Here is a 21,875-nt window from a genome sequence, read left to right as displayed (position 1 = left end):
CATAGGAACATACCACATCAAGAGGAGCATAATCAATATCCTCCAGGAGTATCCAATGACCTTTGCTGACTGCTTGGGTCAAAGTCCCTGGTTGCCACACAAACTCCCCTGGTACATCTGTACAACGATACATGCCCAGTAACGTCTATCAAATAAGAAGGAGAAATCTAATTAGAAAAAAAAATACAACTTTGCATATGCCTTAAAATATTTCTGAAAAAAATGAAAGATTTCTGAAGCACAACTTCTTTTGATTTATTCCCTTTTAAATTAGATAGGCTAGAAATCAGAGAAGGCTATGTACATTTTGGAACTTCTTTGTGCAAGAGAAGCACAAGACATTTTGAAAATTACCTATGATCTGAGGTTCTAATCACAATCAACTATTTCTAATGTATATCATGACCCAAAAATCTTTCCTAGATGAGTTTTAGCTTTAGAAAGAAAAAAAATTAAGAGAAGGTAGAAGCACCCTATATGTATTTTGATAATACAGCTTCCAATTTACATCATATTAAGTGGAAAATGGACTATTTAATTGGTAATGAACAACCGTGAGCCTAGATTTCTTTCTATTACTATGATCTGAACTAAATTACTAACATGTCTTTCATTTCTGCAGTTTAAAAGTTCCAGAACTTCAACTGAATAATATTTGAATAATAATAAAAACAACCCATTTAATAAAACTGCATGCTTTCTGTAAAACCCAACATCAGCCTTGAGCAATCACAACTGTATTACTCAATTTTAAAATGTATACATGCATTGAGTTGATTGTTTTATTTTATAAGATAGCAGAAACATGCTTTCCATTACCTTACTGTCAGTTTGATCTCCCAGTTGAATTTTGAGAATATGAGGTGGCTTTGTCCTTCCGGTAACTGCTGCCAAGTACTCGACTAGAGATGTTTTGCCACATCCTACTGGTCCTTCGAGTAACACTGCATTTTGTGAGGATACAGCCATAGCAAGATTTTGAAGATTTGTGCAGGTAGATTTTACCAAGACAAATGTGTCCAAGATGTTTTCCTGCTGGGACAGAGAAGGCTATATTTTCAGTTGAAGAAGCTGGACCTTAGCATTAAAGAGGTACAGGGTATAAAATAATGAATTTGGCAAGTTATTACTTCTTAATTGTCTCAGGGACAAATGAAATGAGACAGAAAATAGCTGCCATGGTAGAAGAGTTGGATGAGGACAACAGCATGAGGGAACCCACTTTAAATCCCCAAAACCTGCTATTCGCTCCCATCATCATTTCCTCCAGTGGCAACTTTAGGGCAAATAGAAATACAGGGGCAACAAGGGAGAGTGAGAAGTCCAGATCATCTCACCATCCCATAACTGCTACCTTAAATAAGAAAAAAAGTAATTGCATATTTGGTTTTTTGTGGTTTTTTTGGGCAATGTAGCCATGTTCTAGAAGAGTTTCTTCCTGACGTTTTGCCAGCATCTGTGACTGGTATTCTCTGAAGATGCCAGCCACAGATGCCGGTGAAATGTCAGTAAGAAACTCTTCTAGAACATGGCCACATAGCCCAAAAAACCCACAAAAACCATGGATGCCGGCCTTCGACTTCAAACTGCATATTTTTTGTTTAATTAATTCATTAGATTTCTATGCCTCTTTCCATCACAAAAATCTTGTTAATCTTGAAAAGATTAACATAAAAAAGGCACAAAAATTACTATCATTGTGACAAAGAAAATGAAATCAATAACTATAAACCATAAATACTACAAGATCTCTTCCTGCAGGTCTTTCCGGATTAGAACATGTTCGTTGACCTGCCTCAACTTTCCCCCCACCCCCCATGATTCTCCATCTTTACCTTTTACTCTACCCAGACTCCGCTTGAAATTTTATCTCATTTTAATTGTTATTGCACACCATTGTTTTTAACCTCTTTTTTGGTTTAATCTTTTTTTAGTGTTTGTTATGTTTTTATGATAGGGGGAGGGATCTTGGAACTTTTAATGCTTTTTTCTTTTAATTGTATCTTGTTTTACTGCTGTAATCTGCTTGGATTCCTCGAGTTTAAGTGGAATATAAATAAAGAAATATTATTATTATTATAAACTAGGGGTAAGCAATGATAGCAGGCAGTTTTCACCTCATCACATGTTCTGCTTTGATGTACTGTATATACACGACTATAAGTCTAAAAATTTATGCCCAAAAATTGACCCCAAAATCCAGGTCGACTTATTTATGAGTCATTGTGATAATGTGATAGCAGCTCTTTCAGATTTCTCCATGTGGTGCAGAGAGGAGTTTATTTCACTCTGGAGCCAAGCAGAAAGAGTCCTGGATGACTGATTGATATTGCTGGTTAAGAGTCACTCTCCTGCCCACACATCTGGCTGAAACGAAAGCTGAAACAATGAAGCAAAAAGGCTCAAAGAGTCTCTCTTGTCATACGAACAATGCACACACTGAAGGAGCCTCCAAGTTTTACCCTTGACCTATCCACGGGTCATGGCAAAATCCATAATTTTGGCCCCAAAGCCTGACCTCGACTTATAATTGTGTATATACGGTAAATTCAGACTCTCAGTTCAGAGCTTGAACAGCCAAGCCAAATGTAAGCAAAAGGTTGTCTAGGTGGTCTGAAAAGCTGGAGAGAGGGATGCAAAAAGTGTATGCTGAAAGCAGTCCAAGGGTACATGCCAGAGAACCAGTCAGCACCTAGGGATCGAACGGTGAGGTCACAAACAAAGTTGTAAAGATATATACAGAAGTTCAGGTTAGGAATCAGGAGCAGAAAGACATGAAGCTCAGAGCAAAAGCAATATTGCTTTGAACAGGCTGCAGAGGAGCTGAAAGATGTCACTGTCAAGGCTTTTCAGATGCCAGCCACCTGAGAACTTCTAGAATGCAGAATGACACTTGTACTGTATCTGAGAGGGAAAATTTGCCATAGTCTCTTTTCTCAGTGCTTCTCTTGAGGGCTGAGATAGCTCCCTCTCCTGCTCTGACCCTGAGCTGTTACGCACAGCAGAGGAGAGGGTCTGACAGTCCTTGGCTCTCTGACTAAGTAGATCTCTTACTTACTTCTCTGATATGACTTCTCAAGGGCAAGTACAGTTTCACACAATTCTAGAGTCCTTATTAGAATCACTGCCAAACATTAACAGCTGTCAAATGGAACTGAAATGATTATTTTAATATTTTATGTTTAATAGATCCTGAGAAATCATTTCACTTTGGCCCGGCAGTGGAAACCTGGGAAAGATCTTAAGCTGGGAACAAATCAGAGGAATAAACTTTCCTTTTAGCAACTTGCTAATATAGTTTTCATAGCTATTAAGATGGGTGCTATGTCATGCATGCATGCATAATTCAATTTCCTTTGTTTGGTTCTACCCTATATAACCTCAGATGAGCCATTTTCCAGTGGGGTAGGGCCCTAGAGGTCAATGTCACTGGATCACAACCCTCTGTGAGTTGCACCCCTGCCTTCACACCACAACAGCATTTCACCACAGCAAATTGGAGAAAGTCCTTAAAACAATCACAAAATATTTGTTTTAAAAAGGGTTTACTGCCAAATTTTGGGGTGCAATCTAGGGGAGCTGTAGTTGCTGTGTTGCCCACTACCAGCTCAAAGTCATAACCACAAAAACAAAAAGATTTAAACTATTACTAAAATCCAAATGTGTCAGGCAAGGTTCTTTGAGGAAAGCAGTCCATAAGCATGAGACAACTAAAGAAAGAACTCCATTCCCAAACTATTATATTCTCAGTTTCTTTCAGAGTATAGAGAATGGCCTTGGATTCTGACCTCAGGGTTTGGGCAGGTTCACATGCAAAGAGACAATCCTTGAGGTATTGTAACCCTGAGCCATTCAGCACTCTACAAGTTTTAAAAAATCAGCTGATTTGGCCCGGAAACAAACTGGTATCTAGGGCAGATGAATTATGACAAGACTTATGAAGTGGGAAATGGTTCAGCTCAGTCAACAGCCTGGCCACTGAACTATGCCACAGCTTCACATTCTTCAAAAGCAGCCCATATGCAATGTACTGGTTACCAGAGAAGACCACTGCTGCTTGATCACTTTAAATACAGTACATTCAAAATTTTGTCTCACCTCTAATAATGAGAAACTATTTGTGAATCATATCTAAATGCCCTGAAGGCATCTGGTCTAATCTGATCTTGAAAGCTAACAGGGTCAAGCATGATAAGCATTTGGAAGAGAAACTACCAGGGGAAAAACAGGTGCTTTAGGCCACAGTCCTCAGGCTATCTGATGTGAAGGATTGGCCATTATTTTTTTCTCCATGTGCCAGGGACCAATACCATATTTATGTCCATTGGCAACAAATGTTTCTTTCTTTCCTGGAAACTCACAAGAAGCCACTGGCTCAAGGACCTGTACTTTGAATATCACTGTGGTAAGCTATACTGTATTCAGAAGCAGAAAATGGCAAACCACTTCTAAGTCATCCTTACCTAAGAAAATCCTATGACTGTAATGGGATTACCATAGAAGTGACTTGCAAGCACATACTTTCATTTATTTGAGAATCACATATTTACCACTTTGAGTGCCATGATGGAATTAAGTCATGATATATGTGTATTAAATAAATACAATGTGCATGTGGATCACCGCAAGAGTGCATTCTCCCTGGCTTCTAAATTCGTATGCAGCTTTCTATTTCTGCAGCTGTAGACTGGGCTCCCAAGCTTAAAAGTGGTTTCTTTACTTCAAGAATCCTCTTATCTTCCTTTCTGCCTGATAGAGGAGCACCACTCTTCACTATTAACAGCAATCACAGCTGGGGAGTGGTGAAGTGTATCACAATGATTCTTTATTTCCCATCTCTCAACTTCTACCTGTGAGAAATACCATGAGAAGTGACAGAGCAAAAAAACTGCATATGCAGCAATGAGTCCCGGCACTATCTCCCTGAACAAGCTATTTGTAGTATTTTCCTTAAACTGTTGGTTAAACATCATTAAATTTACCACATATTAAATATTTAAATAACACTCTGTCAACACAGACAATGAACTGTCACCATTCTCTTCTTCTAACTACTCACTTGTTATCTCCTGTTATGCAAGACTGCTAAACCTTTAAGTGTTAAAGCAAAACAAATAGAATAATATATATTTTTAATGTGGTCTTAAGAAAAATGAAGATAAAGTGAAGGTAACTTTATTTAGGACATATCAGCAATCTATCTCTAAACCAGGGGTGGAAAAGTGTAGACTTGGGATGAGAACTCTCTAGTTTTCCAAATGGGTTCAAAACTGGAGTTCCCTACCCCTTCAGGAACTAGTGTAGAATAAAAAGAAATCATAAAATTCCTGCAGTTTTGTCAGGCTCTTTTTTCTTCCTGGTCCAAGCTCCATAACTTTCTCTGAAAAATGGTCAGCTTTTCCAACTGACACACAACGTTCCCTCCCTTCTCTCCCTACCAGCTCCAAAGTTGCTTGAAAACTGTCAGCTGTGTAAAGATGATACAGCTGTGAAACCGGATGCAGGGGCTGGGGGGGGGGGGGAGTTTCTGGAAAGCAGCCTCTAATCAGGATTTCTGTGAAATACTGAGGCTTGAGGGGAAGCAAGTTGCAGGAAAAACAAACTAGATTGTCACCTGCCAAACATTCACAACTCCTCCTCCGTTTTTCACAGAAATCCTGACTAGAGGCTCTGAATTATTATTATTATTATTAAACTTTATTTATATAGCGCTGTAAATTTACACAGCACTGTACATAAAATCATTTAATTAGACGGTTCCCTGCCTCCATGCTTACAATCTAAGAAGACACGACACAAAAGGAGAAGGGAATGGTTGAGGGGAAGGGGATTAGGTCCAGCATTCTTCTCTCCCTCTGAGGCCTGGACCATGGCAGATGGACAGATGGAGGGATCTGTATCTTAAGGACAGGACTGATGGCGTTTGCCCACCCTCTCTCCCCCTCAGAGGCCAGGATGGAGTTGGATGCCTTTGGGGAGGGCGCCGTTCCTTTAAGGGAGGCCTGATGGGATTGGCCTACCTTTCTCTCCCCCTGAGAGACCAAGATGGAGTTGGATACCTTTGGGGAGGGCGCAGCTAAAAGACATTTTAGCTGTCAAAGCAACAAGGGAGAGGGGGGAACTAACTATTAATTTACTTACATTTTCTCCAGGTGTACATTGTCGTCTAGGTAGCACAACTCCACATACTGCTACCACGTTTGCAGAAAGGTCAGCAGACACAAGCTCCCCCTGTGTGTACCGCAGCTCCTCTTCTTTTTTCCAAAAGGTTGTGTCAGGATTGGCCAAGACGAGGGCACGTTCGACATTCTGCATCTGTGAATCTTCCAGTAGTCTACCAAATTCACAAACGTGATTGTTAGTGATTTGAACAAGACAAATTTGCTAAGGCATGCAAAGATTTACCATAGAAAAACAATTACTCACTTAAGTCTGAAATGTATTAATTCTTCTGGATTGAAAATCTTCTTCAGGAAGGATAATCTATGCTCATCATTCATGCATGTAACCAGCGCGAGACAACTGGCAGTATACCTAAGAAGTAAAAGGATGCCTGAGTAAAATTTTACCTTGTATTTATAAGACTTATTACATGTATGACTGCTTTGTTCCTGTACACAACAACTGAGTAATCTGTAGCCTTCCAGGTCTTGTTAGATTCCAACTCCTATTATCCTCTGCCAGCACAGACAGTGTGAAGGATGATGGGGAGAACAGTTCATTAACTCTGGGAGAGTAACAAGATTTCTGCCCTTGCCCAAGGTTACTAGTCTTTAACTAATGAATCGCTGTGGGCACATAAAATTGTCTTCATGTAGGTAAGTTGAATGTGGTCCTCTGGGAAAACCAATATGGCCCTTAAGACCCCACCAAAAAATCTCAGCAAACCCCCCCTTCCATGTTTTTTAGGTGAGAAGACTTGCCTAAATGCCTTGAAAGTGTTTCAGGGGGGCACCCTAAAACAATCAGAAAACCCCATTTCAAAAAAGGCCTCAAGGCCTTGAAGGGGTGTGGTAATGGTGTTGTGTCATTCAAAATGTGTCACTTTGTGTCATCCAAAATATGTCACTTTGTGTCATCCAAAATGGCAGCCACAGTGTTGCAATGTGAATCTCCATAGGAGGCCAAACTGGCACTCTGTGGCCCATGGCTTCTGGAGCATGGCCACCCCAGTTTAGATGATATGTGGAAGAACCTTAAACAGATGGGTTTTGCAAGATCTGAACTGGTTCTCAGCTGAACCTGTCCATTCTTCTTTATGGTTAATCCTGACAATTTTACCACAGCTTGTCAGAAACTGTTCTTTCGGGAATCAGTTTAAAAATCCATGTGGTTCAGTAAATATCTTTTCAGTTTTAAAACCCACTGTAACCTTTGTCAATTTATTTTTGTCTCATTTTTAAATCTATTCACTGATTGATTAAGAAGTAAGATGATGATAAAGCATTCTACATTTACAAATAAAAAATTATATATAAATTAGAGGGGGGGGGGACTTAAATTTACCATCGAACTAGAGTATCATGACTCCTCAGTAAGGGGACACAAACACTCCAGTCCCACAATTCTCTGAATACAGACTGTTCTTTTTGGAGAAATTTGTAGGCTGCCTCCATGAGATCCCTTAACTTCATTCTTCGGCGCCCATAGCGAACCACGTTTGTATCTGAGCTCTCAAGAAAGAGTCTTTGGAACACTGGTGAAGTATCCTTAAAGTACCTCAAAGCAAATCTACAAGAAACAAAGATAATGAAAATGACTACAACTATAGCCTGAATAGTGAGCAATTTCAATTATACTGATGAAACACTTTTTCCATACCATAACAGAACTGTTAATTTTTTATCAAATTTCAGAAGTTGACAAACGTTGTAGCTCCTCTAAAGACTAACAGCAACGCTTCGTTTCACCAGATGGTTTTAATCTATGAGAAAAAAATTCTGAAGCAACACATTTTCCAGCCTAAAGTTGTTGTACGAATAGCCATTTATACCTTGTTTCCCCTAAAGCAGTGGTTTCCAAACTTCAATCGTCCAAATGTTTTGGACTTCAGCTCCCACAGTTCCAAACTGGCTGGGGCTTCTGGGAATGGAAGTCCAAAACATTTGGAGGATCAAAGTTTGGGAACCACTGCCCTAATGTTTTGTATCCAATGGTATGGTTTTTATTTTATTTTTTTACTTCAGAAGCTTGTCTTACTCCCAAGTAAATATATAACAACTGTAGTCTTAGCTCCAATTTAGGTATTTCTCAGTGACAAAAGTATTTCATATGTGCAAGCATATATAGCAGAACACAGCTATACATGTCCATGACCACACATATGTGATATAATGAGCACAGTACCAATCCCTTCAACAAATATCAAGAGTGGGAGAAATCAAAGAAATATGGTTTTCATTACAGATATGGCTGTATGTGCACGCACACACACCCTGTATACAACTACAGTAACCAAACAGTCATGATTTATGTTTACATGCCCTCCACATTAACCAGTCCCCAGGCTTCATCCAACAATCTAAAGAAAGAACAGAGCTTAGTAACTATACAAAAATATCATATAACGTACGCCTTCACATCTGGGTGATCATCAATAAGCTTGCTCATTGCCACACAGAGTCTCTCATGAAGGTCATGGTTGATCTGGCCACTAGATTTAATTATTTCTGCATTTCTTTCCAACAAATCCAGCAAGATTGGACGGAACTGTCGACCAATCAGACGCGTACATTCTTTATCGAGTAATAATTGTGCTAAGGCACTGAGGATACATTGACGGTCCTGTGGACTCCAGATCTGAAAACAAAAGGATATACAATATAAAAGATGGCCCTCAGCTATAGTAATGTTTCAAGGTTTCTACAGAAAGGGGGTCGACTCAAACCTAGGAGGAAGAGCTGGAAGAATTCTAAGTAAGTCAAGAAAGAGAAAGGATTTTCTACTTTCAATGTATTTCAGACAGTCCTACTACTATAGGCCTGTTACAGACAGGCCAAAATAAAGCTTCTTCGAGTCACTTTGGAGGTATGGTATTTCAATGATGCATAACTCCTACAAGTCCAAAAGCCACACTAAAGCTGCACTCCAGTCCTTAGGACTGGAGCATGGCTTTGGTGCGGCTTTTGGACTCTTAGAATGCATGCATCATTGAAATACCATACCTCCAAAGTGACTCAAAGCAGCTTTATTTTGGCCTGTCTGTAACAGGCCATAGTCAGCCCTCCATATCCATGGATTCTTTATGCATGGATTCAAGCATCCACGATTTGAAAATATTCAAAAAAATATATATGTTCTAAAAAGCAAACCTTGGTTTTGCCATTTTATATAAGGGATACCATTTTATCCTCCATTGCATTTAATGGGACTTTAAAATCCATCCCAGTGGACATCAAAAGCCAACTGTATTCACTCTTAAATTATTCAATAGAAGACACTGGGAAAACACATACAATCCTTACTAAATGAAAATATTTACTCCTGACAGGCACCTCTACTTTTGAATGAGTACTTGACATGCCATTTTTGGACATGATAACATGTCCAAAACATGTATGATAACCTTACCCAGAGAGATTTGATTGCCATGGTGGAAAACCTTAACCATTTATTTAATTTGTTTACTTTCACATCCCTCCTGTCTCCCAAAATGGGATTCAACTAGGAACTTGACATGGGGGCACATCCCTTTTGGTTCTGCTAGATCTCCCAATAGTTTTTGATAGCATCAATCATGGTATCTTTCTGGGCTGTCTTAGAGACACTGTTTTCAGTGGCTCCACTGATTCCTGGCAAGCCCAGATGTTGCTAGGGTATTCCTATTCAACTCCTTGGCCAGTGGTCTGTGGGGTTTCTCAGGGTGCCATTCTGTCCCCTCTGCTGTTCAACACCAGCACAAAATGCTGGATGAGGCTTGCTGTATGGTGATAACACCCAACTCTATTTCCTTTCCACCAAAATCCAAGGAAGTGTTCCTGGTTAGTCAAAGGACAGATCAGGGCATAGAAATACAGCCTATACTGGCTGGGGTTACACTCTCTCTGGAAACCAAAGTGCTAATTATTACCTATAAAATCATGTACAGGTTGAGACCCTTTATCTGAAATGCTTCAGACCAGATGTGTTTTGCATTTTAGATTGTGTATGGATTTTGGATTATGCATGTGTTTCCATATACATAATGAAATATCTTGGAGAAGAAACCAAAGTCTAAACATGAAGTCATTTTTGTTTTGTATACACCTTATACATATTACCTGAAGATAATTTAATACATAATATTTTCAATAATTTTGTGCATGAAGCAAACCATCAGAAAGCAAAGGTGTCACTATCTATGCCACCCATATGGACTATTTTGGAATATTTAGGATTTCAGAATTCTGGACAAGCAATACTAAACCTGTATGAGTTAGGTCCAAACTATCTAAAAGAATGAGCCTGCCTGAACATGTGCATCTTTAAGGTATCATATTCTGGGCACCCTCAGAAGAGGATCTCACCACTTTTATAGGTAGATAGGGACAAGAGACAGGAAGGAATCAAATGTTTGATTGAATTTATCTGTTGTGATTTTGGCTTCTGTCACATTTTGGTCTAGAACAGTGCTTCTCAAGCTATCCAGTACAGGGAAATTGTGATTCCACTCTCACCCCCACCCCATTGTGTCAGGGACTGGCCCTGAATTTGTACTTACTGGATACAACTGCTTCTTTCTATCTTGGAAACTCATCAAGGGTTAGTACCTAATGGCTCAAAGACCCGCACTAGTCCAGGGACCACCACTTTGAATAGCACTAGTCTAGATGAGGCAGGTTACTCTCAATGCTAATATCTATTTTCAGGCAGAGAGCTGAAGTACAGAGGGGTCAACAGAAGGAATGTTTCTAGATTATTTGCAGCAGGACTTCTGTCTCTCAACAATATACCTATTTCCTATGGTCTTAGGAACAGAGACACTGCTCCTCTATGGTTGGGGGTCACCACAACATGAGGAACTGTATTAAAGGATCATGGCAGAAAGGTTGAGAACTACTACTCTAAAGCATAACGAGAATGAGGCAAAAAACAAAAGCAAACCAGAAGCCTTTCATGGAAGGAAAAAAATAATAACTTTTGGGAAACTGGAAGACAATACTAGTGCTATTACTTCACACACACACACGCTTAAAGGGTTTGAAGAGAATGACTGGTGTTTTCACATTTTGGAGGCTGTTTGAATGTAAAACCTAAAGGACTATAATTAGAACTTATTTAACATTACTCTGAAGAAATTATGAGAAAATTTTGAGATTTTACTTTTTTTTAGCTCTTATGAAGAAAGACAGCACTTTGCAGAATTCTCTTCTCATTTCTGTTCACCCTTTTCTTGTTGTCTGCCTTCCACTTCCCTTCTCCATGCCTTGAACACTAGGCTGGGATCACTGTGCAGAATGCAAGATGACAGGCTGCCGCCACATATGTTGCTACTGTATTTCCATCACTGAGAAACTGTTGTAACAAGTTTTCCTGCACTGGAGAAGTTTGGTGAAATCCTCCCTTCCTTTTCCTTTAGCCACAAACAGCCCCTCAAATTCTCCACTTTAGACAGATACAGCTATACATCAAATTAAACCTGGATTTCTACTTAAATGTTAGCATTACATTTTTGTTTCACATACTAAGAGCTCCTGCTTGATTGACAGGTTAAGGACTGGAGCACTATCAGAAAATGGAATCAGTTGAAAATTGGAACTTTGGGGGGGGGGGTTAGCTTGCAGGTGCATTTTGGCTGCCAAAAAATGTAAATGATACACAAGCTATGACTTCTGAATGTGTACAAAATTTTTAAGAAATGAACGAAATCTTACCTTTAAAGTAGATTTATAACTTTAGTATGAACTGGAGTAGCATTTTTAATTTTGTCTAACACCTTGGCTTTATTCTTAATAACTGTACTAACTGTTGAGCAAGGTACTCCTAGCTTGGAGCCTATATCACTCATGGATGTGCCTTCCTCACTAACATTTGATTAGTTGTAGCTTTTCTTGCAAATCTTATGGACTCTTAGCTTTATCACTGCACTTAATTGCCATCAGGAATACTGAACAGTATTATAAGCACAAATACTGCACTACAGTAATTCTTTAAAAACCCGTTGCTCACAATCTCAGAAGCACTATGGACAACTGGACACAGACTGCTAATAATCTCGGAAATATGCAAAGACAGGGGAAAAGGATACTAAGCAGTGCTCACTTTAGACTTTAGAACTTCCTTTAGAACTTCCTGACAGTGAGGGCTGTTCAAGAGTGGGACACACTCCCTCGGAGCGTAGTGGATTCTCCTTCCTTGGAGGTCTTTAAGCAGAGGCCGGATGACCATCTGTTGGGGATGCTTTGATTTGGATTTCCTGCATGGCAGAATGGGGTTGGACTGGATGGCCCTTGTGGTCTCTTCCAACTCTATGATTCTATGGCCTGTTACAGACTGCCAAAATAAAGCTGCTTCGGGTCTCTTTGGAGGTATGCTGTTTAAATTATGCATGTGTCCTAAGAATCCGGAAGCTGCACCAAAGCTGCACTCCAGTGCTTAGGAATGGAGTGTGGCTTTGGTGCGATCTCCGGACTCTTAGGACTCATGCATCATTTAAATAGCATACCTCCAAAGAGACCCGAAGCAGCTTTATTTTGGCAGTCTGTAACAGGCCTATGATTCTATATCCCCCTTTCCCTTATTTCAGCTGACTTTGCAAGCAGAATGTGTAAGAATACAAACAGACCAAAGTGAGCCTCTGTAGGAAGAAGAACAGATGCAAGCTTGCTTTCAAATTACACAGACCCACATGCTCGATTAATTCAAGGAAGGGTCCACTCTTTGCATACAACAGCACCTGGTGTTCTCTTATGGCCTCCCATCCAAGTAAGAACCAGAACTGACCCTGCTTAGTGACCAAGAACAGATGGGGGACCTGGTGCCCTTACGATATTTAGGCAGGATACAGACCGTCCAAAAAGGGCGGTCTCCAGCCGCCCTGGTTTGCTCCGTGAGGGAGCCGCAGCGGCCAAACCGCATGGCTCTGTCGGGGAACAAAAAGAACATGCAAAAAGCAGGTTCTTCTTGCAGCGCGCTTGCAATGCCACAATACGCCAATGGCACACTTGCAGCGTTACAAGCGCACCGGGACGTGTGGACGCTAGGCGTCCGTCATGTCAAAATGGCAGCGCCCATGTAGAGAGGTCGCCGCCATTTTTCACTCCCAGTACATACTAGGGTTAGGGAGCATGTGAATGGTGCACGCTCCATAACCCTACTGCCGCCGCCACGCTACAAAATGGAGGTATATATCCCACCTTAGACACTCTGCAGTAGGCTACTCTATTCTCTTTTTCTGTAACAAAGGCATGATCAAATTATATTCTAAAAATAATATAACACTGAAAAATGTGTTTGGGTCTAATCAGTAATTCATTCTTAGTCATTTTCAGGGGAATTTTTCATGTTTTGTCCTTTTTCCATAACCCAGTTTTTCACGTTTCATTGTCTTATCAACACTAATCAGTAAAGCTAGTTTTCAGATAAACTACATTAGACTTCTACAAAGAAAGTGTTATTATATATAACTAAAAAAAATTAGCCCTTCTGTTTATGAGACAAGAGTTCCACAGTACTCAAAACCATTTTCAATGAAACCAAACTAAACTGCAGAACATTGTTTCCCCAAAATTGCAGGAAAACAAAACAGTTACCAGTCCAAGGAGAAAATGTAACATAAGAAACTCTTTCTAAGTATGGGTTACAATTCAGTCTCCACATTCTAGGTTTTTATCTACACGGTTTTTCTAATCTGTTGGCCTTCAACACATTCTCATTCTAAAAAAACAACAACACAAAGCGTGTTTGTCAGGGATAGGGACAAAACCATGTAAATATCTGATCAAACAAACACAGAGACAGACTCATGACTTGGAAGAAAGAATTGGGGGCATGCTTATCAAATTTGCAGATGACACCACATTAGGGGGAGTAGCTAATACCCCAGAGGACAGGATCAAAATGACCTGAACAGACTAGAAAGCTGGACCAAAGCTAACAAAATGAAATTCAACACAGAGAAATGTAAGGTACTGAACTTAGGGCGGAAAAATGAAAAGCACAGATATAGGATGGGGGACACCTGGCCGAATGAAACTATGTATGAAAGGGATCTGGGAGTCCAAGTAGACCATAAGTTGAACATGAGTCAACAGTGTGATGTGGTTTCCAACTCTATGATTCTATGATTCATGGGTATATCCTGTACCTGTTGAGAGCACAACAAGCCTTACAGATTTCCCCATTTCTTTGCTTAATGGTATGCCTAAGAACTCGCAAAATCCCAGCAGGCATAACTGTTTGTGCTCCCACTAAAGCAGCGGTTCCCAAACTTTGGTCTTGTAAGTTTTTTGACTTCAACTCCCAGAAGCCCCAGCCAGCTTGGACAACTGTCAGGAATTCTGGGAGCCGAAGTCCAAAACATCTGGAAAATCAAAGTTTGGGAATCACTGCAATAAAGAAAGGCTGGATGAATGAGAGTAGAGGGGGTCAGTTACTTCCAGGACAGAGTACACTCTTCGTTTTCACCAGGGGATGGTTCCTTTTTAAATAAGAGTTAAAGTACAGTTGGCCCTCTGTATCCACGGATATTTTTTGACTCTCTGGAACCATCCATTGCCTGAAAATATTCAAAAATAATATAAATTCCAAAAAAAGCACACCTTGATTTTGCCATTTTATATGAGGGACACCATTTCACCAAGACACTGTGTAAAAAGGGACTTGAGCATCCACGGATTTTGGTCTCAAAGGTGCTACAAGACCTCTCTATGCATTTTAAAATTATGGGCATGGTTTTCTGATTACTGACAAAGCGCCCGTTTAAGCACTTAACAAATTTAATGTGAAGTCGAAGGCTTTCACGGCCGGCATCCATAGTATTTTTGTGGGTTTTTCGGGCTATGTGGCCATGTTCTGGAAGATTTTCTTCCTGATGTCTCACCAGAAGCTGTGGCTGGCGTCTTCAGAGAATGTTGGCATAGAAGAGAGTTATATACTGGTTAGGCAGGAACGATTAACATGTTAAATTGTGTATTGTTTGAGAACATGGCCACATAGTCTGAAAATCCCACAAAAAAACTATAATAAATTTACTTAAAAGTACAGTCAAGTATTAGACTATGAAGTCGAAAGCTTTCATGGCTGGTGTCCATCATTTTTAAGTGAGGCTTACGGTGACCTGTGGATACGTCGACTCGGGTTTCTTGGGTCAATGTTTTGACTAAAATGCCTAGACTTATACATAAGTGTACATGGGAATTCGTCACCCAAGCGTGTGCCTTCCTCCCCCATTAAACCCTTGAGAGAAGCCCCTTGCCAAAAATACAACATGTATTCCTACCCACCCCCAGGACCCTCTTCTCCTCCAGAAAGAGAGGGACATGGCTGGAGGAAACCAGCTGGCCAGCCTCCCTGCTCCTTCCTTCTCTTTTTCCCCTGATGGAGGCTGGCAGAGGGGCTTCTCCTTCTCCTCCTCCCACAGCCCCCCTTAATTCCTTCCTTCCTTCCTTCCTTCCCTCTATGGCTGGCTGGAAATGGAACAAAGGCAGCCAAGCCAGGCCAGGCCTTTCCCCCCTTCCCCTCCCTCCCCCCCCCCGCCAGGGTGAGGGCCAGAGAAGAGGGGCGGCCACCCTGGCCAGGGGTCCTCCTTTCCCAGGACCATGTCCTCCATTTCAGCCTTCTTCTGTCCAGGAGAGATTCCAAAATGCCCTCCCTTTTGAGCCTGACTAAAAAGCATGGATTTGTATTTCCAGGAGTGCGTTTTTTAGCTTGTTTTCTCTCCAGGAGGGATTCCAAAAACGTCCTCCATTTGTAGGACAACTAAGAAGCATTAATTTATATTTATCTGAGTGTGTTTTTAGCTTCTGTTTTCTGTCCGGAAAGAGCTCCTGAATGTCCTCCATTTGGACCATGACTAATAAGCATGCATTTATATATTTATACGAGCGTTTTTAGCTTTTATTTTCCGTCACAGTGAATTCCTAAACGCCCTCCATTCTGAGCATGGCTAAGAAGCACGGATTTACATTCCTAGGAGTGTGTTTTCGCCCTGTATTCCCTGCCTAGGAGGGATCCCAAGACGTCCTCCAGGCATCCATTTCTCCTTCTATGAGTGTTTCTATCTGTTAATTCTGGCCATGTCCTCCACTTTTATGGCATTTCTTTTTGGTCCTACAATTTGTGGGCCCTTGTCTTCCTTTGCTGTTTGGGCACATCTGGCCCTAGCAGGGGGTCCTCCATTTTCCAGCCTCCAAGAGAGAGGGAGGGAGGGGTTGCAAATGAATAAAGGAATGAATGACAGGCCTCCGTTTCGTGCATGCACTCTCACATTTCCTAGGAGTGCATGCATGTTCACAACATCTCCTAGGAGTGTTTCTAAGCTTTGCTCCATCGTCCTCCTTTGCAGCCATGGCACCAGTGCCTCCCTTCCTCCCAATGTCCATCTTCCCTCCTCTCCCTATTGTTGCCCTCCTGCTCCTTCCCACCTGCTTGGCCAGGAACCTGCTCAGCTCTCCTCCTCCTCCTCCGCTGCTGCTGCTGCTGCTCCTTTCGTCCCTTTGGGCCACGAGTTGCAGCGGGGCCAAAAGGCTCAGCCGCAAGTGTTCCATCTTCTTCCCTGGGAAGAGGAGGGAGGGAGGGCGCGCGCCGCCCGGGGTTCCAGGGACTGACGGTTGGATGGCTGCGCGAGCGCGCACTCGCGCGCGTTACTGAGCCCCCCAACGGCTCTTTTCTTCCTCCTGCTGCTGCTGCTGCTGTTGCTGCTGGAGAGCGCGACACGTGGGAGAGGACTACTGCGACTTTCGCTTCCTTCCCCCAGTCCACCTACCCAGCCCCGCCCCCCTTTGCGTCATCTCTTCGCGACATCCTCTCGGAAGGAAGGAGGGACTACCATCTGTCGTCGCTAACTGCACCCACACCCGCACACGAGGAGGGGAAAAACTACACTTCCTATCATGCATTGCGGCACCCTTCGCTATTCGCCGTGCACGCATAAAAGGCCGCGTTGGATGCTGGGATTGGTAGTGCAAAAGCGGATTGGACGCTCAGGGATATTTATACTAAACCAGGGTGACTACCAGGCCTCCTGCTTTTGGGAGGACGCGTCCTACGTTTCGAGCTTCCGTCCGGGAGGGATTTTTCAGAATGTCCGCCATCCTGAAATAATAATAATAATAATAATAATAACAATAATTTATTATAATGTTTATAAATTGTATTATTTATTATAATTTTATTATGAATGTTATTATTTATTATGCCTTCCATTCTGAAATAATAATAATAATAATTTATTATAATATTAATAAATTGCATTGTTTTAATATAATTTTTATTATTTATTATATTTATAGTTTTTAAAACCATGCAGGCCTGGCTTTGTTGGGGGATGGGGGTTGTTTACATTATTTTGAAGCTTGTATGTTTTAAATTTTGCATGTTGTAAATATTAAATAAAAATTATTATAATATTATAATAAATAATATTATAATAAATATAATCGTTGTTCTTGTTGTTGTTGTTAGCATGTCCAAGGAGCATGCCTTTAAATTTATATGTCGCTTTTTAGCTTTTATTTAGCTTTTTATTTATTATTATTATTATTATTCCGCTGGCTTCTTCATCAGGCAAACATGAAGACAATGAGGCCTCCTTTCTTTTCTGTCATTGTAACAGTATCCCTCTGCTCACCTTACTTCTGTTACTGGCGTGGTCTGAAGTTGCGCTAGGGCTTGTCTTGTCCCAAAAAGTCCCATTTGCTGTGCCAAAAAGAACCCCTTGCAAAGCCATTTTTTTGCCTTATTCATAATAGAAAACTAGGCCTGCAAGTCTGAGGTGCCAGAAGTTAAGTCCCACTGACTGAACCCAGTGGGCCTTTCTCCTGAGAAGACATGCCTGGGTTTGGACTATTCAAAGCCTGTCTTGCACTTTAATTTGAGATCTGCATGTGTTTCTGTGAGGATGAGGACAGAAATGAGATATGGAAGTTGGGTGGAAGTGTGTTAAATACCCTTCGTCCCACAGCATTCGGAGACATGACCTGTGTGAGTCTGTACCTTCTTTCCCTCAAGAACAGGAATTATATATACAGTACTTCAAAAGAACTGTCTCGAATGGGATTGCACTCCTACAGACTCTGCACTGCAGAAGTAATGCAGTTTGACACCGGTTTAACTTCCATGGCTCAGTGTAATGGGATTCTGGGATGTTTAGTTTTCTGAGATATTTAGCCTTCTCTGTCAAAGAGCTCTGGTGCCACAACACACTACAAATCCCAGGATTCCACAGGATGGAGCCATGACAAAATGGTGTCAAACTTCATTAATTCTGCAGTGTGGCAGAAGTGGTCATATTTGGGATATGCATCGTAGGGTTGCCATAATTGTCCACTAAAACCCAGGACAAAATGTAGGACAAAATCTAGACCAAACTGTAGGACAACTGCAGGACAAAATGTAGGATATTTAAGAAAAATGGAGGGCCTTAAATGGCCTACATTTTGGGCCAAGTTTTGTCCTGCAGTTGTCCTACAGTTTGGTCTAGAATTTGTCCTACATTTTGTCCTGGGTTTTAGTGGACAATTATGGCAACCCTACCATGGGGATGGTGGGATCACAGATTTCAGACTCTCTTAAACTTTTCTTATGAGAGGGACAATGTTGAGGGGGATGATTCAAGCTACTGATTTATCTTTGCTCCACCCAATTTATGAACCATCAAAGACCTGGAGCAATTGCCGAAGAAGGTCAAGGAGAAAAGCGCCAAAATTGGATCAATGCTGAAGATAGCAAAAACAAAAAATAATGACCACAGAAAAGCTACAAGAATTCAGCCTAGATAATGAGGAAATAGTTCCCATACCTTGCTTCAGATATTGATCAGAATGGAGACTGCAATCAAGAAATCTGAAGAAGACTAGGGACTTTATCACATGAGAGGCAAAGTACCCAAATCCCATGGATAAACAGGGGCTAAATCCCAGGAAATCCCACAAGAATAGGATTGCTTTTAGACTACGTCGCTCTAATTAAGGATTAACTCTACATTAACGGACAACGAGTGGCAAAACCGTGCTGCTTTTTAACTTTGAGAAAATCCCAAAGTTAAAAGGCAGAACGATTTTGCCGCCTTTTGCATGGGTTAATGTTGCATTAATGCTTAATTAGAATGACATCACCTGAAAACAATCCTGGGATTTGGAGCTTCCTTCTCATGTGATAAACTTATAGAGTTGGGAAGGGCAGCTAGGAAAGACCTGGGCAAGATCATAAAATGCAAATATATAATTCTGAACAAAAGTTAGGATAGGCAAAGCCATTGTCTTCCCCATCACCATGTAGGGATGTGAGAGCTGAACATTAACACACACACACACACATATATATAGTATATACTCGTGTATAAGTCTATAAATTTTAGTTAAAACATCAAACCAAAAACCTTGGTCGACTTATCCATGGGTCAATGTAAATACTGTACTTTTTAACTCTTATTTTTTAAAAAAGGTAACCATCCCCTAGTAAAAAGCATGAGGCTAATGTGTCCTGGAAGCACTGACCCCCTTTACTCTCATCCATCCAGCCTTTAGTTATGCCTGCCAGAATTTAATAGGTTCTTTGGCATTGTTTTCCTTTGCTTCATTGTTTAGATCCTTTGTTGTAGGCCCCTAAGTATTACCCTCGACTTATCCATGGGTCGTCTGAAAATCCATAATTTTGGCCCCCAAACCTGCCCTTGACTTATACATGAGGTTGACTTATAGTTGAGTATATATGGTATATATAGGGAAAACATTTCATTTGAGATGTGGTGCTAGAGAAGAGTACTGAGAATACAATGGACAGCCAAGAAGACAAACAAACGGGTCCAAATCAGATCAAGCCTGAACTCTCTTTGGAAGCTAGGACGACTAAATTGATGCAGTCATACTTTGGCCACATCATGAGGAAAAATTAATAATTATGTCTAACGTTCATTTCACAAATATAGATAAAGTGCCGTAGTGTTTAAATCCCTTGGCACAGATTTTAAAATGACGTTAAATTCAGAGAGCTGTTCTGAGAAGTATCTCAAAAAGAACGGAGACATTTTGATTCACAGAGGGAATAGCTTTTTGTATTGCTAATGGAATCAAAAATTTATCTCCTGGACTTTGGAAAGCAACACACAACCTATTGACAAAATGCAGGCCTGTGACTAACATCATCATGTTTTTATCTTTAGTATGATTTTAACACCTTTGCCTGATGAAGAAGACAGTGGAGCTTTGAAAGCTTGCATCGTGTGTTTTGTGCATTTTGCTTGGTTTGGTAAAAGCATCACTGTTTTGTGGTTTTGGGTGTTGTTGAACCCAGGGGTTGGAGGCACACAACACACCATTCATTCCCCAGTACTGTATTAATTTTATTATGGAGATTAAAAGTGAAGATTTGCACACTTGGTTTCCATGGGTGTTTGATGGGTTTCGGTTGTTATTGTATATTAAAGAGAAATCAGCCAACAAAGGGGGGGGGGGGAAACCAACACACATTATCAGTATATGATATTCTAAGGACTCTTGAGCTCTGACAGAACAAGTTAAGTCTATATGAGCCATGGAAGCCTACTGGGTGACATTGGGCAAGTCACACTCTCTCAGCCTCAGAGGATGGCAATGGCAAAACCTCCTCTGAGGAAATATTTCCAAGAAAACCCGATGACAGGTTTGACTCAGTCACCATTAGTCAGACGTTACTTAAAGGCACAGAACAGCAATAACGCTAGAGTTTCTTGACTACAATGTTCAAGAGGCACACGTTAAAAGTACAAGAATATGTTTATTCACAAATGTTATCCAGTCAGAAATGTTGTGCTGGATTTAGGATTCCCTGACTTTTAAAATAATTGTATTTTCTGCAATTTCCTGAACATGTTAGTGATTACTCTGTGTGTGTGTCTGTGTTTGTGGTTTTTTTTTAATTTTACTGTGACTAAAAAGGGTTTTGGTTTTGGATAAACATACATAGTACCAGTCTGCAAATATTATAAAACATAAAAATAAAATAAAACAAAAAAGGGTGAACAAAGAAAATATATTGTGAACACCGTGCGACCTGCTTTGCGTTAGTTGTAGCTCTTGGTGTGGCAGTTGCTCTTAATTAAAAATATTTCAGAGCCAAACAGATAGTCTTTTTACTCTTATCACCATTACTCTGGACACCAGGAGCAGCTGAATCTTTACTAAAGCTAGACTAATGGATCTGATATGGCCTTTAATTGTTGTTCTTGTGTGCCTTCAAGTCGTTTCTGTGTTACGGCAACCCTAAGGTGAACCTACAATGGGGTTTTCTTGTCAAATTTCTTCAGAAAGGGTTTGCCACTGCCACCCTTTCCTTGTTGTCTGTACAATGCCTGGGTGAGCCAATGGTTTGAATGCTGGATCAGGAGACTGGAGACCAGAGTTCGAATTCCTACTCTGCCATGAAACCCACTGGGGTGACCTTGGCAAGTCACACTCTCTCAGCCTCAGAGGATGGCAAGGGCAAAAACCTTTCTGAATAAATTTGACATGACTGTATGACAGCCAGAGTGGTGTAGTGGTTCAAGTGTTGGAGTACAACACTGGAGAACAGGGTTCGAATCCCTACTCTGCCCTGAAACCCACTGGGTAAATTCACACTCTCTCAGCCTCAGAGGATGGCAATAGCACACCCCCTCTGAAGAAATTTGACATGACTGCCTTGAGTCCTATATTGGGAGAAAGTTGGGATATAAGCAAATAAATTAATAATAATAATAATGACTGTGTTATTGTATGAGA

At 40.8% G+C, this 21,875-nt stretch overlaps 1 protein-coding gene across 3 annotated transcripts in view; it reads right to left on the bottom strand.

Moving 5' to 3' along the window:
• The window catches only part of MDN1 (midasin AAA ATPase 1), a 154,638-nt gene extending 137,830 nt beyond the window's left edge, over nt 1-16,808 (bottom strand). For 2 of the 3 annotated variants that reach the window (XM_042462369.1, XM_042462387.1), the window contains exons 1-7: nt 16,563-16,808; nt 8,573-8,799; nt 7,507-7,731; nt 6,427-6,534; nt 6,142-6,334; nt 820-1,035; nt 14-145 (exon numbers count right to left, since the gene is read on the bottom strand). In XM_042462369.1, the coding sequence (XP_042318303.1) occupies nt 14-145; nt 820-1,035; nt 6,142-6,334; nt 6,427-6,534; nt 7,507-7,731; nt 8,573-8,799; nt 16,563-16,685 (1,224 nt within the window). In that variant the 5' untranslated portion in view covers nt 16,686-16,808. The remainder of the gene's footprint in view (nt 1-13; nt 146-819; nt 1,036-6,141; nt 6,335-6,426; nt 6,535-7,506; nt 7,732-8,572; nt 8,800-16,562) is intronic. The other variant, XM_042462377.1, reaches the window with a different exon arrangement.
• Between the last annotated feature and the right edge of the window lie 5,067 nt (nt 16,809-21,875).

The sequence above is a fragment of the Sceloporus undulatus genome, chromosome 1 (assembly GCF_019175285.1).
Source record: "Sceloporus undulatus isolate JIND9_A2432 ecotype Alabama chromosome 1, SceUnd_v1.1, whole genome shotgun sequence".
In the NCBI taxonomy this organism is placed as follows: domain Eukaryota; kingdom Metazoa; phylum Chordata; class Lepidosauria; order Squamata; family Phrynosomatidae; genus Sceloporus; species Sceloporus undulatus.
The sequence above is the reverse complement of the archived record's forward strand: the minus strand, read 5'-3'. Positions and strand labels throughout refer to the sequence as shown.